Source organism: Sander lucioperca, chromosome 8 (assembly GCF_008315115.2).
Source record: "Sander lucioperca isolate FBNREF2018 chromosome 8, SLUC_FBN_1.2, whole genome shotgun sequence".
NCBI lineage: Eukaryota > Metazoa > Chordata > Actinopteri > Perciformes > Percidae > Sander > Sander lucioperca.
In genome coordinates this window covers 24211765-24228351 of record NC_050180.1, presented here as the reverse complement: position 1 = coordinate 24228351, position 16587 = coordinate 24211765, and the positions used below count along the sequence as shown (strand labels likewise).

The 16587-nt window shown below is 39.2% G+C and overlaps 3 protein-coding genes across 4 annotated transcripts; 2 read left to right on the top strand and 1 right to left on the bottom strand.

Moving 5' to 3' along the window:
- The first annotated feature begins 538 nt into the window (after nt 1–538).
- On the top strand, nt 539–4946 carry ercc1 (excision repair cross-complementation group 1). The gene is made up of 9 exons (XM_036004620.1): nt 539–800; nt 934–1365; nt 1614–1717; nt 1998–2097; nt 3238–3314; nt 3673–3772; nt 4005–4076; nt 4459–4527; nt 4619–4946. The coding sequence occupies exons 1-9, from the start codon at nt 741–743 to the stop codon at nt 4679–4681; spliced, it is 1077 nt and encodes a 358-aa protein (XP_035860513.1). The 5' UTR covers nt 539–740; the 3' UTR covers nt 4682–4946.
- Nucleotides 4947–6623: 1677 nt separating this feature from the next.
- prmt2 (protein arginine methyltransferase 2) lies at nt 6624–14191 on the top strand. Of its 2 annotated transcripts, XM_031299838.2 has the most exons (9): nt 6624–6900; nt 7004–7207; nt 8377–8538; nt 9708–9872; nt 10040–10215; nt 12786–12915; nt 13006–13142; nt 13356–13530; nt 13745–14191. In XM_031299838.2, the coding sequence occupies exons 1-9, from the start codon at nt 6814–6816 to the stop codon at nt 13775–13777; spliced, it is 1269 nt and encodes a 422-aa protein (XP_031155698.1). In that variant the 5' UTR covers nt 6624–6813; the 3' UTR covers nt 13778–14191. The 2 variants fall into 2 exon arrangements, 1 of the variants encoding a protein (XP_031155698.1); XR_004104909.2 differs by lacking the exon at nt 13745–14191 and having other exon boundaries at nt 13006–13243; nt 13356–13452.
- Nucleotides 14192–14210: 19 nt separating this feature from the next.
- LOC116049825 (zinc finger protein 436) lies at nt 14211–16558 on the bottom strand. Its single transcript, XM_031299858.2, has 2 exons — nt 16286–16558; nt 14211–15910 (listed from the first exon to the last, which is right to left on the bottom strand). Exon 2 carries the CDS (start codon nt 15843–15845, stop codon nt 14787–14789), a length of 1059 nt encoding a protein of 352 aa, XP_031155718.1. The 5' UTR covers nt 15846–15910; nt 16286–16558; the 3' UTR covers nt 14211–14786.
- Between the last annotated feature and the right edge of the window lie 29 nt (nt 16559–16587).

Genomic DNA, 16587 nt, shown 5'->3' with positions numbered 1-16587 from the left:
GGGTAAAAATGTACCTGCACATACAGGAATTCCAGGAAATGAGGATAAGGATTAGGAGGCAGTCAAGAAAGGAAATGTAGAACTAAATATTAAACTGTCAAAATCAGAGGGGAAAAGCATAGGATGGAGGGAAATTTCCAAAACAGTGGCAGCACTTGGGATTGTGGGGAAAAAATGGAGACACTTACATGCAATACAAAATAAAGTAAGAGGGGTGAGAAACAGCCGGGCTAACCGAATAGAGCAAGTAATTATCAGTCACAGTACATTGAACCGTTCACTTTTTTATAATAGGAAAACACCCATCTGGGCACTACAGTCTGTGTGAGGAAAAGGAGACGGTGGAGCATGTCCTGATTTCATGCAGGAAATACAATCAAGAAAGAGGGCTCATGTTAAGCAGGACTACATAAATTAGGACCAGTGGAAATCAGGTTCAAAGATGTCCTTGAAAGTGGGGTTTCCGTAAATGGAATAATAGATAACGAGTAATTACCAGTAGGAGGCAGTAATGCAACGCATAGGATGCCAACTGCCGTAAAACCCAAAAGAAGAAGAATTATTTGTGGAGACGGTGCTTTTATTCTGAAGGAATCGGATCGGAAGTCTTAATGTTGATGCTGTAGCTCTGTTCTCAACAAGGCGAGTGTCTTCAAAGATCCTCTATCCGTCTCTGGTATCATTAGCATTAGTCAGTGGCATATTGCGTTTAGTTGAAAAGTCTTTATCAGCTAAAAGACATGAAGAAGAGATTTAACATCAACCTGGACGACTCTGCTTTCGCCAAAGAAAGGACACTGGTCGGTATAATTTGCTAGAATTTACTTTTTTACTTTTTTTTTTTAAAGCTTACCAACGTAGCAGCACAAGGTTTTTGTCAGGATGGTTTGCTAAAAACGCGAGTGATTGTTTTAACGTGTGATTGTATTCCAGCCAAAGCCGCAGTTTCAACCTTCATCAAAAGGAGGACAAAACACCACAGCCTCGACTTCATCTTTAGCAAAGCCTGCTTCTGAGCCACTGAGCCAGCCCTTTTCCTATGCAGAATATATCGTCCAGAGTAAAAGCAATGTGGCTGCTCCTACTCAGAGAGAGGGTCCCTCCAAACCGCTCAGGACTGAAGGTGCTGGAGTTACCAATCTGAGGCAAATTGAGTCAGATTCCGTGTCGTCTGCCTCAGGAGAACGTGAAACAGTTCAGAACTGTGCTAAAGAGACTGAAAGTGGTTCTGAAGGGGTTAAGGAGAGCGAGGAGGCACAGGTGGCTGACACAGACCAAAAAGAGGGGAGCTGTCAAAGGTCCTATCCAAGCCTGGGTCCCAAACCACTGGGGTCTGGAAGCAGCATTATTGTCAGTCCTCGACAGGTATGCATCAACATGTATGCGCCTCTTGACTTTGGCAACAGCAGGTTGCATTCCCATTCGTACATCCATCCTCTCTGTACATTCGTATTCCCATTCAGATTCACTAGTTTTACTAGGAAAAATAGTTTGTTGTTGAAACTGATGTCCAATGTTTCTCTATTAGCTTGGACATGTTTGACTGTTTTTAGGCTTGTTAGGTGGCTTGCTCAACAGCAGGTATCCACATATTTGTTTTTTTACTAATTCAGAGGGGGAATCCCATCCTGAAGTTTGTAAGGACTGTCCCTTGGGAGTTTGGAGATGTTGTACCAGACTATGTCTTGGGCCAGACAACTTGTGCTCTCTTCCTCAGGTGGGTTTTTGTGTCTCAAGGATAGTGTGTGTGTGTGTGTGTGTGTGTGTGTGTGTGTGTTTCAAAATAAGTTTTGTTTACATAGAGGAGCAAACAATGTGTGCATTGTTTCGTGCATTTTCCCCCCCTGTTGTCGTGACAGTGTCATACACAATCATTTATTTTTGATGAGTACTGATTTCTATATTTGATGTACAAAATAACTTTTTTCATATGTTTTTTTTTCCCTCTTGTTTTTGTTTTTTTTTGCTGTCATGTTGGTTTCTGGCCTGGCTTAAAGTCTGAGGTATCACAATCTCAATCCAAACTATATCCACGACCGTCTCAAGCATCTTGGACAGACTTTTACCCTGCGAGTGTTACTGGTACAAGTAGATGTGGTAAGTAAAAAGATCTTTTGTAATCAAAATATTGACTGTGACAAGTTATATTCATTTAGTGAATACTATCTGACTCTCTGTCTTAGAGTTCCTACTGTAGTCTGTTTAAACTAGTACCTATTTCTAACATAAAGCTCTTTTTCCATGTTTAATTACAATTAATTGATACAGCCTTGCAATTAAAAAGGCTATTATACTGTTCATGAAGTATTTAATAAATAAATAAATAGAAAGTTAAGTAATTACAATGTTACTTTTGTTGTTCCATTTATTCATTTGCCTGTTTGTCCTATTCCATCTCACAATTCATTTAGCTCATGCTTTAACATTTACAGTGAAAAAGTTTATAATTACTCTTCTGGTACACCCCAGACTCAATAGTTCAAAAACATTTGTGCTACTGTTGTGAAAACTACATTTGAACTTCTATATTTAGCTTATGCCAGGAATGAAGTGGGGGCTGTCCAAATTCTGTTCAAAGCTCCCTGTTACAGCAGTTCAAGACTGATACTCTCTTTCTTAATGTTATTTTTGGTTTCAGATAAATATGTAACTGTTTCTAGGAGATGTAAAATAAAACCAACCTTGGACACATCTGGTCAGCTAGTAGCAAAAAAGAGGGCTTTAAAGCAAAGTTATAACAAAACTAGAGACACAAACACCGCTACCTTTTTGTAGGTTTTGTTAACGTCCAGCAATGTTATATTTAACAAAATGGAACAGCCTATAACATACACTAAACCATGAAAGGAGAGCTGTAATGTAAGCAATCCATGCAGAACTATTTATTTGTCAAGCATATATGCATGCAGGGCACAAAAGAGGGCTGCACACTGTTAGGCTTCAAATAAATAATTTATTTCTCTTTTATATAAAGGTAACGTTTCGATCTACAATATCTTCCTCAGTATATCTTCCCTCAATGGACTTTGTTTCGCTAACAGTAGTGTAGTTGAAGTCTGAAGTGTGCAGCTGGTCGCAATTTCAGTACTGTATGTAAGAAACTATAAATTCCACAGTTGAAAAATACTAGATACTGTATATAAGACTCAGGTCGGGTAAAAAAAAAAATGTCAGGACATATGTGCAGCATGCCCCAAGTTCCTTTTATAAATGTATTTTTTTTTTTTTTTATCTCAGAAAGATCCTCATCATACTTTGAAGGAACTGGCTCGCATCTGCATTATGGCTGACTGCACCCTCATCTTGGCTTGGAGGTAAGACCTGCAACAGATTGCCAAGAGGACTGAACACACAGACATAGAGGAGAATGTATTTGGAAACCATTTTAAATGTTTACTTCTCGATGATCCTGGCCTTGCCACCTAAAAAGTGTGTAATCTGTTTGTTTTTTTTAAATGTTATAATGCACCTTTGGGTATGTAATGGCAGTTTAATGTATTTTTATACTTCAAGCATGTACATAATGCTGTTTTTATTATGTTTTATTCTGGCCAGGATCAACAGATGAAAATTAGCCTTTTAGCCTAACTAATACTTTTGTTCTGTTGATCAGAACATTGTGCCTAAAAATAAACAAACATACCTTATATTTTCTTCACTTTGATTTGACAGTCCAGAGGAAGCAGGGCGTTACCTGGAAACGTATAAGTCATATGAAAAGAAACCAGCAGACATACTGAAGGAGCAAGTTGAAAAAAACTATCTGTCAAAGGTCAGTAGATTCACCCGTTTCTATTTAAGATGGTGAGGTCCATTGCTATTTTTAATGTGATCATGTTGCCAATTTGAAAAATATGGAAGACATTTTAATATGATTGACTGAAAATGATGCAGTCACATAGAATGTGAAAGAAGGTTAAATGCAATTAGAGTACTTGCCTAAGTCTTGCAGTGCTTTTTAGTCTTTGAACAATGCAGTGCTAATTGGATTGGTTTGTTTTAAGGTTACTGATTGCCTGACCACTGTGAAGTCTATAAACAAGACTGATGCCATTACCCTGCTGTCCACTTTCTCAGTGAGTACCACAACAGCGAAAAATCCCTCCTCAGATTGCTGCTGTATTGCAATCAGTATTTATGTAATATGGCATAAGTGTTGTCTTTTCCTGGTTTCAAAGGCTGCATTACAGTAAAGTTATGTCTTTTCTGAACATACCAGACTGTTGTAACTGTTCCATGATTTGCCTGTATCTACTTAGTCATTATATCCACATTACTGATGATTATTTATCAAAAATCTCATTGTGTAAATATTTTGTGAAAGCACCAGTAGTCAACACTACAATATCGTTGCGGTATCGATATCGAGGTATTTGGTCAAAAATATCGTGATATTTGATTTTCTCCATATCTCCCAGCCCTACTACTGAGATGATGAATCTTGTGCTTTTTTTTTAGTCTATAGAAGGAATCATCAGTGCCTCTAAGGAAGACTTGGTTCTCTGTCCAGGCCTTGGACCACAAAAAGTGAATAAAAAAATTACATCTGCACCATATGAATATACAAAAGGAAGATGGAACATTTCTCAATTTACCATGATGATATTTGTGGTTGCAGGCACGGCGACTCTATGATGTGCTGCATAAGCCCTTCCTCAAGTCGAAGACAAAAGACAGCTGAAACCTCTGACCAGGAATGTGTGACATGCTCCACACACACACTGAAGGAGGACTGAATGATATGCTATAAACATTCTTCATTTACTGAGGTGAATAAAGAAATGTGACTACTGTGAGACTGAGAATCAGCTAAGGTGTGTTTTAAGACTTTAAGATTTGAACTCTCTTAAAACTACACACTGATTCTATGCTTTATTGAGTTATGGTTTGATATAATTTGTTCATTGTTGAATTAATTTTTCATAAAAATAAATATTTTAATGTGTATACAGTGTACCTTAATTCTTTTTTACAGTTTGTTCGCAATATACACACAAACATACAGTGGCACTCATAAGTGTATGAACACATGCTAAAGTTGACTAAAAAGAGGAATAAAAAAATCATCTTTTGGAAATTGATCTTAATGCCTTAATTTAAAAAAATGAGGAAAAATCCAACCTTTAAGGACACCGATTTTCTAAAACACAAGGGGCATAAATAAGTACACCCCTATGTTAAATTCCCATAGAGGCAGGCAGATTTTTATTTTTAAAGGCCACTTATTTCATGGATCATAAAACCATGCCAATCTCTAGGTATGGTGAAGGGTATGTGATGATGTGGGGATATTTTAATTCCAAATGCCAAGGGAACTTTATCAGGATGCATAGTATCCTGGATCCATGAAATAACTGGCCTTTAAAAATAAAAACCTGCCTGCCTCTGTGGGAATTTAACATAGGGGTGTACTTACTTATGCCCCCTGTATTTTAAGGAAGAGCATTTATTTATTTATGATACATTATTCATTCACAAAATGTGTCCTTAAAGGTTGGATTTTTTCTCCTTTTTTGTAATTAAGGCATTCCTCATTTTAGTCAACTTTATCATGGGTTCATACACTTGAGTGCCAATTCATGTATGTATGTGTATATATATAAATGTAAGTGTTTGGTGAGAGAGAGGAGGAATAAAACCATACCTTGGGCTGACACTAACTGCTGAATGTGTTACAGATTTGGATTACTGATCTACTGTATATTAACTGAAGTATACATTTGTTCTTGAATGACTAGCAAGGCCACACAGAATTCTGCAGAAACAAATTAAAATAAAACTTAGAATGTTAACACATCTCGACACCAAGCAAAAACATTCTGCTAAATTCCGCAATTTTGCATTCTTGCTAATGAGCAATAATAAGATTGCTACTGCCTTCTCATTCCCTCATTTCTCCTTCTTTCATGTTGTCCTTCATGTTCCTTCCTGCCGTCTTCTCTGTACCACACACGCTATGAAGCAGTGTGTTATTTTGTGTGTGTGTGTGTGTGTGTGTGTGTGTGTGTGTGTGTGTGTGTTGAGGTACCACTTTGAATATGAAGGGCAGTAAGCTTACTCTAAAAAAAGGAGTAAACTAAAAGCAGTAGTCCTTTTAAGAGTTTTCCCTCATCTTATATGTGCCAAATATAAGTGGATATTTTGTTTGAAGAAAAGGAGAGCACCCAGAATTTTAAAATGAAGTAGTTTCTATCCCATTTATTCCAGAGCGTGGTGCTGCATTTATGTGCTCCTCTGATATGCATTTACCATGTTCGGAAGTCAAGGTGTTACACTTTTACTTTGAGTTCTTTGAAACAAGATGTCAATGTGGCTGTGTTTAAGGACACTTTAAACATAAAATTGTCTATGGTGGCAAAATGAAAAAGAAAGAAATCTAGGCCTACGTGTGATATGCGCAAATCTAAAATGATAAAAACCAAACGAATAAAAAATATATTTAGTGGAACGCCAAACATTTGCCATATGATGCAGTTCCAGATCTGCCAATGTTTTAAAACGCTTACATAATCGCGTACAGAACATGTACAGAAAGGTAGACAGAAACTTGCGAGCCATTTATCGAGTTTTTTGGACTCGAATTATATTTCCGATATTTCCGACAGCACGTAAAGTAACTTAATCTGACGTCAAAACAGGAAGCATTCGTTCAACGTCAGTTGAAGTGTTGTGATGATGATTTTACCGCTCATTTCACAAAAGTACACATGTATTATTTACCTGCAGATGCTCCGTCTTATCTCGTGAAAATGTTTAACTAGTTTCTTTTAGGAAAACCAAACCGCAGGCGAGTCGAAACGACCTCCGTCAGACATGCAGACTGAGAAAGAGAAAGAGGGTGATGCATCTGTTGAAGAGTATGTTGCCCTGTCTAATTTCACTGGAAGTAGCAGCGACCAGGTTAAAACCCCACAAAGACGCATTACAGTGTAATAATCGCACACCTTTACCGGAAAGTTGAAAGTTAGGTGGGTAGTTCTGACTGTGCTGTTTTGTCCCGCAGCTTTGTTTCAGCAGTGGGGACAGACTGCTCGTGCACGCCAAGCCTTCATCAGAGTGGTGGTGGGCAGAGTTGCATGGGGTCAGAGGTTATGTCCCTACCAGCTACCTGCGCCAGGATGCTGCTGCTGAGGAAGAGGAGGATGAGCACACCTCTCTGGAGGACCAATGGCAAGATGAAGAATACTTCGGCAGTTATGGGACACTGGTTAGAACCTTTTAAAGGATCATACTGTTTTACATGTCACAGCCTAATTATCTATGCATAAGACTCAACATAAGACTATGCATACTGATTTTCATGCATTTTAGGATGGTAGCTATAAACATCAACATGCAGAGACCTGAAACTCACTTGAGTTATGTAATCCATCACAGTAAACTTTTTTAAATTTTCTTTTGTCGAAGTGATTTTATCCTTGTAATGTTATGTAATGTAATTGTTATATGGCACTGTTATTTGGTGGTGTTCTTAAGGACAACTTCAGAGATTTCAGATAGCTGCAGAAATGCATTACATTCATAAAAAAATGTTGAAAAATCAAACCCAGAATATATATGTAAATTAAATGTAAAAGGCCGCTGATCAGCTATTGACTTTCAAACATTTGCAGGTCATCATTTCCTAGAATGCACCACACAGGAAGACACATCAACACTTGCACTACTATATTACAATGATTGTTAATAGTTTATTCAAATTCCCATTATTATAATACCACTACCATCCTTCTTCCTGGGGCAAAAAACTAAAGCTGTGATGGATTACCTTTCAACCAGGTTTTCAAGTATCTGTGCAGTGATTGTCATCATGTACTACTGCATTAAATTAAAAACAATGGCTGCCTGGGAGGTAAATTTAAGGCATGCTTTGAAAAATAATTGTCAGATGTTGTAAAGTATGCACGTTTTTGAATTAATGGGCAAAACTACTATGAAGACCCAAAGTGTTTAATATTAAATAAATAAGATAATTTCATGTAACCATGAAATGTCTGTGTTTTGATTTCACAACAGCATTTTTCTCAATGACCATTTTATTTATTCCACTTTTCATCACACAGTCTTTGTCTTTCAATCAAGGCAAACTAGGATGTGATTGGTTGTTGCTGAGTGGACAGCCTATTGCACTTGAGTTAAAAACAATTATTAGATTATTTCTAAATGTCTTCCTTTTTTTGTCTGTAATTATTTGAAATATTTATTCATGATCTCATCTTTTTTTGTAACCTTTGGGTCTCTGTAAAAGAACATGCACTACCAATATCGTCTTGACTACAACATGTGTCATGACTTGTCACACGTTGCACTGATAGGTCATATCCTCATATCACATCAGTTATTTTACTTTATTACTTCTTTTTTTTAATCACACAGAGGCTGCACTTGGAGATGTTGTCAGATAAGAGCCGCACTGAGGCGTACCGGAAGGTTATTGTCAGCAACAGCGCTTCTCTGAGGAGTAAGGTGGTGATGGACCTTGGCTGTGGGACTGGCATCATCAGCCTGTTCTGCGCTCAGCTGGCACAACCCTCAGAGGTAATGTAAACAATGTGGCTGGTGGGGAAGTTACTCAAACACCGAGGCTCTTTCACACAAACACTCAGGTGGCTGGTAATGCAGTCTACAGTGTACAGACAGTTTGGCTCAGATCCTGAGGCATATATTAACTCAAAACATTCAGGGAATGTACCCTAAATTAACCACTTTTTGGTTGAGTATTTTTGACACCTTGAGCAGAGCCTACGATCGCACTATCCCCCCTAAGCGTTTGTCAGCCATTTTCGGTATTTCCTCTGATGCTGACCTCCCTGTTGCACTAAGACGGGCCCTGGCATTTACATCTCTGCTAGCCCGGAGACTGATCTTACTCAACTGGAGGCTCTCCCGCCCCCCTACACACAACCGTTGGATTTAAAAGGTGCTCGCCAAAGAAGCTTGAGAAGCTCAGATATTTTCTGAAAGGCTCCCCACCTCCCTTTTTTGTTTTGTTGTTGTTTTTTGTTGTTTTATGTTTCATCTCCTCTCTTCCTGCATCTCTTTTAATTTGTCTAACTTTTTCACTTTTATCTTTTGACGTTGTGTGCCCTTAATGGTGTGTGTTTGTCAGTGTGCATGGGTCTGTGTTTTGTGTCCCCGTCTGTTTTGGACCTGAACTGGGTTGGTTTGTGGGTGGGTAGGGGAATTGAAGGGAACAGTGACACACTGTTTTCACTATGCTTTGTTCACCATGGACTGTGCTGTATGTCACGTGTTGTGAACATTTAAATAAAAAAAGTTGGAAAAAAAAAAAAAACATTCAGGGAATGAATTAGAGCTTTCTAATCCTGCCTGGCATGTGCATACACACACAAACAGTGCTCTAATTCAAATACCTAAGAAGGTTTAACCCCAAGATGTTTTAGAACATTAGAACAAATTTGCATAAGGTAACGCTCAAATATAATGACAATTTGCATACTGTAATTGCATAATCCTTAACCAAAAATGGAGTTTAAGCTCTGAGTGCAGCTCAAATCATAACAAAATTCCCAAGAAAAAATAGCCTGAAATATGAGAAATGTCGTGATGTCTATATCATGTACCAAACTACTCAGTTTCCTCACAGGTACACTGCATATAAAACATTGGTGTACCTATACTCCCATCTGCTGGACGAGGAGTGTTTCTTTCTACCTTAACAGCATGATGTATCTGTGGTATTGTAGGTGTATGCTGTGGAGGCGAGCTCCATGGCAGAGTATACCAGACAGCTGGTGAAGCAGAACGGCTGTGAGCAGGTTGTCACGGTGCTCCAGGGACGAGCTGAGGAGATCGAGCTACCTAAGCAGGTGGACGTCCTGGTGTCTGAGTGGATGGGAAACTGCCTGCTGGTAAAAATGACACTGCCATTACGAATAATACAAGTTATTGTGTGAAGATTTGTTCTGCTTTAGATGCTTTATCTCTGTATTATTGCAGTGTTATTGGATTGGTTGGCTCTTCCACTCTCAGTCCCATTTAGGTTTGAATATACGACATTGTGTTTCCTCTGGTCTAGTTTGAGTTCATGGTAGAGTCAGTTCTGCTGGCCAGGGACCGCTGGCTTAAGGAAGGCGGCGTGATGTGGCCCTCATCTGCAGCCCTCACCCTGGTGCCATGTCAGGCCAACAGCTATTATGCAGAGAAGATGGCCTTCTGGGAGCAGCCCTATGGCCTGGACTTCACTCCTCTTCAGTAAGTCAACTTTTCTCACTGAACATAACATTATCCTGTCTCACTTATACTTTATTTTGTACATACTTAGATTTTCTACAATATTAAATATCTTTTTTAGTAGACATTTAAAAGAGACAAATCTCAGATGTGATGTTTAAACATTTAGCATAATAGTCTGTGGTGCCAGGTAGTGATGTTAGATATGGTAGGGATGGCTATTATGTGTGACATCCAGAGTAGAAGCTACAAGTATGGCAAGCCATTAACCATTTAACTTGTGGTACAATAAAACTCAAAACTGGCATGTGTCACATGTGAGCAACACGTGTTTATCAGTCACAAAAGTACTTTGTTTTATGCGAATACATTTTGTATGTAATGACTCTTCATGCCACAAATCTATACTGTATGTCAAACACAGGGTGATCTGTTGACTCAATAATGTAAGTACAAGTAACTTTTTTTTCGCACCAATTACATTGCTTCAAAAACACATTTCTTTATTCTTAACATACATCCCTCAGTCTGCAGGTAGTAATTGTGTTTTCAAAATAGATCCAGTGTGACTGATCCACCAGCATCTTAGGCAGCAACTCACTGGCGACTTTGTATTTCTGTAAGTTGCCTTATGTTGAAAACGGTCACTGTCCAACCGCAATTAACGTTGACCTAAACAGCTAATTGGTATTTAAACAGCATAAGAAGAAATAGTACATTGACAAGATAATCTTGTGTCAATGGCCATTTGCTGGCTTTCTTGGAAGCATTCAACCACATCTCATGGAGTGTGTTTACATGCACCACAGGATCCCGGTTTTGAGTCTTATCCTGGTTAGAATATTCATGCTATGGCATTCACATGGCATAATAAGACTTAATATTGTGACCAAGAGACTGTGATATTATGTTGTGATAACATATATGTACCAATTTCTTACTTTGAGAGCGTACACACAGCAAGGTGCAGACCAGTGTGAGCTTCAATATAGCCTCGCATTGCCAGGCCTACCTCCACAGCGCTGCGGGGGAAGGTCTGGCTAGTCCACACAACATTCCGGGATGGGAGAAAAACGTGCTCTGGTTTATTTGCATTTCTTTAAACCAATCACAATCATTTTGGGCGGCGCAAAGCGCCCGGCTCAATTAAGGTCTCTCTGCAAAATAGCCTCGGGAAGGAACTTGTTTTGGTGGAACGTGTACGTTCAAAAGTTGTTTTAGTTTTGCAACTGAAAACTCAGATTCAACAGGTAGTCTAGCTAGCTGTCTTGATTTTCCCTGCAGAGATCTGAGGAGCAGTTAACCATAGTCCTCATAAATCGACCAGAGTTTAGAATGCCAACACAAAGAAAGCGGAAGGTGACGGACATCCGGCCGAAAATTAGGGATATCCGGCGGAATTTCCGGCGGCACCTGAAGAATCCCAGGAAATGAAATGTCGTCGATAGAGACTAATTTCAATGCAAGTCCAGTACACCGTGCTTTATTCACCAAACGTTTTTGGCCATCTTGCCTTTATCAGGGTGGTGCCTGAGGCTATTCATAGTTTACTTATATACAGCACACTGAACTGTCGATATCGATATATCACCATAGATACCATGAATACAAAATTCATCTTTTCCTTCAAACATACTATTTTCAAAATCTTCATATCCTTAGTTCATACAGAAACTTAAATTATCCACACAAATACGGAGTATATCATTACAATCAACGTTTTACATCATTCCCCAACAGATACTAGGACTTTTTCATTCTAACCCATCAATAAGGAAAAAGGTTGAACATCAGTTTCTCAGTTCAAGTAAATAAATCCTGTATTCTATCATCCCATTTATTCAAATGTTTTTTTTTTCTCTCCAAAAGACAGTGTATCTAAATCCCCCTCAGCGCTTAATATTTATGAATAACCCTAACTAATGTCAAGGTCCCTCTACGTTTGAACTCAATACATTCATCAAAGAGCTACACTTCCAATTCTTCTCAAAGTCATCCTGTTGAAGAACATATAATTCAGTAGACTCAACATAAATGGCTTTAAGTCTAATTCCTCATGTATCCTCTTCTCTAAATCTTCCCATCTCTTTGACAAACATACTTTCTCAATTCACATATATTTCAGGTAAGAGACAATTAATTTCCATAAAAGGTGCTGCAACTGAATACATCTCTTTTTTTGGTACTTTTATGTTACTCTAGTCTTTGTTTTAATTATCACTTTTCCACCATATCCTTTTTTCACAAGGCCATGTTAAAAAGTAAATTACACCCATTTAATCGCATTAGATTATCTCTATTATCTCCTCTGATTTGCATGTTTTACCTGTGTGGGTGGCTGAACCAAGTTTGTCTAGTTGTGTTGTTACACAACTAGACAAACTGGGGGGGGGGGGGGGCATTGAGAATGTACCAACTTGTCTCTTACACTATTTCCTCTTTTGAATATTACTTTATGTTCTATTCTAAAACTTAGTTATCTTCTTATAATCTTATGTTATGTGTGCTTAAATTGTATTTGTCATTTTCTCTGTCTAGTTATATAAGATATCTGTTTTATATGTTTTTTTAATTGAGTTTTGTCTCTGCAGGCCCTTGGCACAGCAAGAGTTCTTTACTAAGCCGAAGTTCAGCCATGTCATTGAACCTGATGACTGCCTCACTGCTCCCTGTGATGTCCTATGCCTGGACATGTACACTCTGCAAGTCAAAGACCTGGAGGTACTATTTCTGTTCCTTTTAATAAGGAATTGCTCCACCCCACACAAGTTGGATTGTGTAACTAATAGAGCCCTATGTTTCATTTCTCAGGAAATAAAGGGTCAGTTTCATTTTTGTGTGGAAAAGTCTGGTATTTTCCATGGATTCACCTCCTGGTTCACTGTTCACTTCGAGAGCCTGGAGACGGGAGGTGCAACAGTGGAGCTAAACACCGGACCTAACTCACAGTAAAACAGTCAAATCACTTATCAAGGATAGTTTATTGACTAAAAGCAGTGCTCCTGAGCCCTTTAAAAGCCCATACAGATAATTCAAATAATCATAATTTGTGAGTTGCAAGCAAATACTTTCTAAACAATGTTATATGCTTAAATGTTAAGTCTAAAAAGGGTCAAAAACTGCAATGCATGACAATATTAAGTAGACTCTTTTCCCTTCAGGCCAACACACTGGAAGCAGACTCTGTTCATGCTGGACAGGCCAGTTAGTGTGTATGCAGGAGACTCTATCAGTGGAACCATTCTCCTGCGCAGGAACTCCATCTGGAGACGCCACATGACCATTACCCTGCACTGGAGCATTAACAGCAGCAAAAAGGAAACGGACAACTGCCAGGCAAACATTTAATCTTCACTTTGTACCCTCCTTATCTAATGCATTAACTATGCCCAAGTGGTGGTAGATGATTTAATTCTCTTTTACAGCATTGTGGTTACATTTGTGACTCTCATGCAATGTGACTTTGTTCAAACATTAGCCTCTCAAGAGTTCTAACTTGACCTGTAAGTTGCAAATGGTATCCTTAGAGTTTTTTTCTCTTTGTCCATAGGTTGGAACAAAGAGTTTCCCCATGTGGAGGTGACAGATTCTCCATCAGCCATGAAGATCCACAGGAAAACAGTCTAATAAATCTTCTGTTGAGTTTAGGGTCAGTGAGGTATCAGCGGGGAGCTGCTGCTGACTGGGAATAAAGTGTGACGGCCAAAGGAAGCTCATCTGACAAGGACATGTAATCCTAAAATGTTAAGCCTGATAACTACAGGCCCAGGTGATACAGCACACCATGAACCATGTTATAAGGGCAGATTAACAAAGAAGTTACATGCTAAGAATGAAGTGTGTAGCATTACTGTAACTTTGACTTGAATGCTCATTGGGCTAGGTGGAATAAGATGCTTTATAGAAGACAATGGTCCATAATTGAAACAACAAACTGTTTTCAACAGGTATTTGTGGTCTTAAGGTGCAACAAAAGAAATGGTTCAGACCTCCACAATATGCTTTTATGTGTATTATTTTTACTCTGTGTAATTTGTTCTGAGTGCTATACATGCCAATAGGCTTGTATGGGTATAAAAACAACAACACATTAACCATGAATTATAATAGTTAAAGATATTATAGAGATAGTTTTTTTTTCTATATTTAAAGATTAGAGTGAACAATGTACGCCATTGAAATGTTACTGTTACAAGTGTTAATTAGCCTCGGGGGATAAAATAGCAACATTGTGGTACTTACAGAAATATTCATTGAACATTAAATTAATGATTTTAAATAAAAAATAACTTAATACAAACTACCAATTAACAATTGGTGAACTAATGATATAAATCATATAACAGTATTTTTATAATTATTCAACTACAAATTTTCTCTCTCTTTGTCCCTTTCTCTGATCATTTGTAAATTGTAATTGTAAACATATACAGTAACTTTTCAATAATTGTGTTCTTTTGGGATTTTTTTTCGAAAATGACATCAACATGACAATACTGTCCAGCATTTGTTACAATCTGCTATGGCAGAATAGTTATGCCACATTTCTTGGTTAAAGACCATTTTTGTCTGTGTGGATGGATTCCTCTTGGTCATGGCTCTGTTTTACTCTTTGCTTTTGCTCTGGAGCGTGTGTTGACCTCTGAGGATAAAGGCTGAGTGGATAAGGATTCAGGAGGAGGAGGCCTGGAGAGTGGGACAAACAAGGGAGGTTTAACAACTTTGTCTTTTACCTCCTTTACCACACTTGTATCCCCTTTCTCTCGTAAGTGTTTATCACAGTGGTTCACAAACGTATCCAGCCTGGCAAAGGTCTTGTTGCACACTTTGCAGTGATAAGGCCGCTGTCCTTTGTTGAGGCGTATGTGCAGTCTGATGTATGATGATCGTACAAAGGTGCGACAGCAGACACCACACTTCAGATTCTCAGGGCTACTCTGTGTCTTCTTGGGTTGGTTGAGTGCTGGTGCTGACACTGGTTTTGCCTGTGCTGACACTGGTTTTGCCTGTGCCGACACTGGTTTGTTCTGCCCAGACGACTCCTCGGCCTTGTGAGAGAGCAGGCGTGACAAAGAGCGAAAACCCTCACCACACTGCTCACACTTGTATGGCTGCTCCACTGTGTGTAGACGAACGTGTGCCAGGAGCCCAGCCTTCTGTGTGAATGACTTGTCACAGTAGGTGCACTTAAAAGGCTTCTCGCCTGTGTGAAGCCGCCGGTGGGTCTTCAGATGCGAGGCGCGGCCAAAGGTCTTGCCACACTCTGGGCATTTAAATGGCCTGTCCCCGCTGTGGATCATCTTATGTGCCACCAGGTGGGAAGCCTGATGAAAGTGCTTGCCACAAGTGCCACATCTGAACTTCCTCTCCTTGTGAGAGGCGAGGTGAAGGGCCAGGTGGGCAGAGGAGATGAAGGTTTTGGAGCACAGGCTGCAGCTGTGAGGGTCCAGGCGGATGGGGCGTCGCCCATTTGGAAGGCTGCTGCCTGCCTGGCAGGATGGACATTTGGGAGGACTGACTGCTTTGTGCACACGCTGCTGTTTAGGATGGGCTGAAGTGTTGCTTGAATCAGAGTTAGGCTGTACAAGGATGCATCCACAGTCTGAGCAGTGCTCAGTCTGTTGGTCTTTATCACTGGTTTTATCTAACATGGTGCAATCTACAACCAGAGTGGGAGGGGAGAGGTTTTCATTCTTTGACACATCATAGGCACCATCTGAAAGCGATAAACACATGTTATGCTTTACAGTGGTGGTGCTGAGGGTAGACATGCATTATACAAAGCTGCGTCCTATCAGCTTTATTACTGTTAAAATATTCTAAAGGCTAAATCACGTATTATATTATATTTTCTGTTACTTCCTCGTTACTGACGCCATACTGTTTGTCAGTGCACGACATGATTACGTGCATCAATGTGAACTGGTCAAACAGGCAGCAATAATCGCCATGCTAATCTGAAAACCAGAAATACACTATCTCTAGCTTACTTGACAACAAAGATGTATTGTAGGCCGTGCTTCGCCCTAAACAAACAATAAGGTTATTCGATACGAGCAAATATGGCACATGAACAAAAGGTTTGACATACCTTGATAATTCTTCCTAATAAAATGTGCATGTGTTGAAAGTAATTATCTTGTAAGCACAGTTAAATATCACAATAACAGCCAGATACCAACGGGATGCTTCGTATTTCATGTCGTGGGTTTTCCCGTAGCTGCCCGGTTTACTGATGACGGGCTAGGCTGCAGCATCATCTAGCGATTGGCGGTATAATATCATGGGTAACTGTAACTGTATGTGATGTCGGAGAGATCAGTGCTGGCGCAAACTCACGAGTAAAACACCAACATCCGAACTAAATTGAAATAAATAATCCCTAGCAAAGGA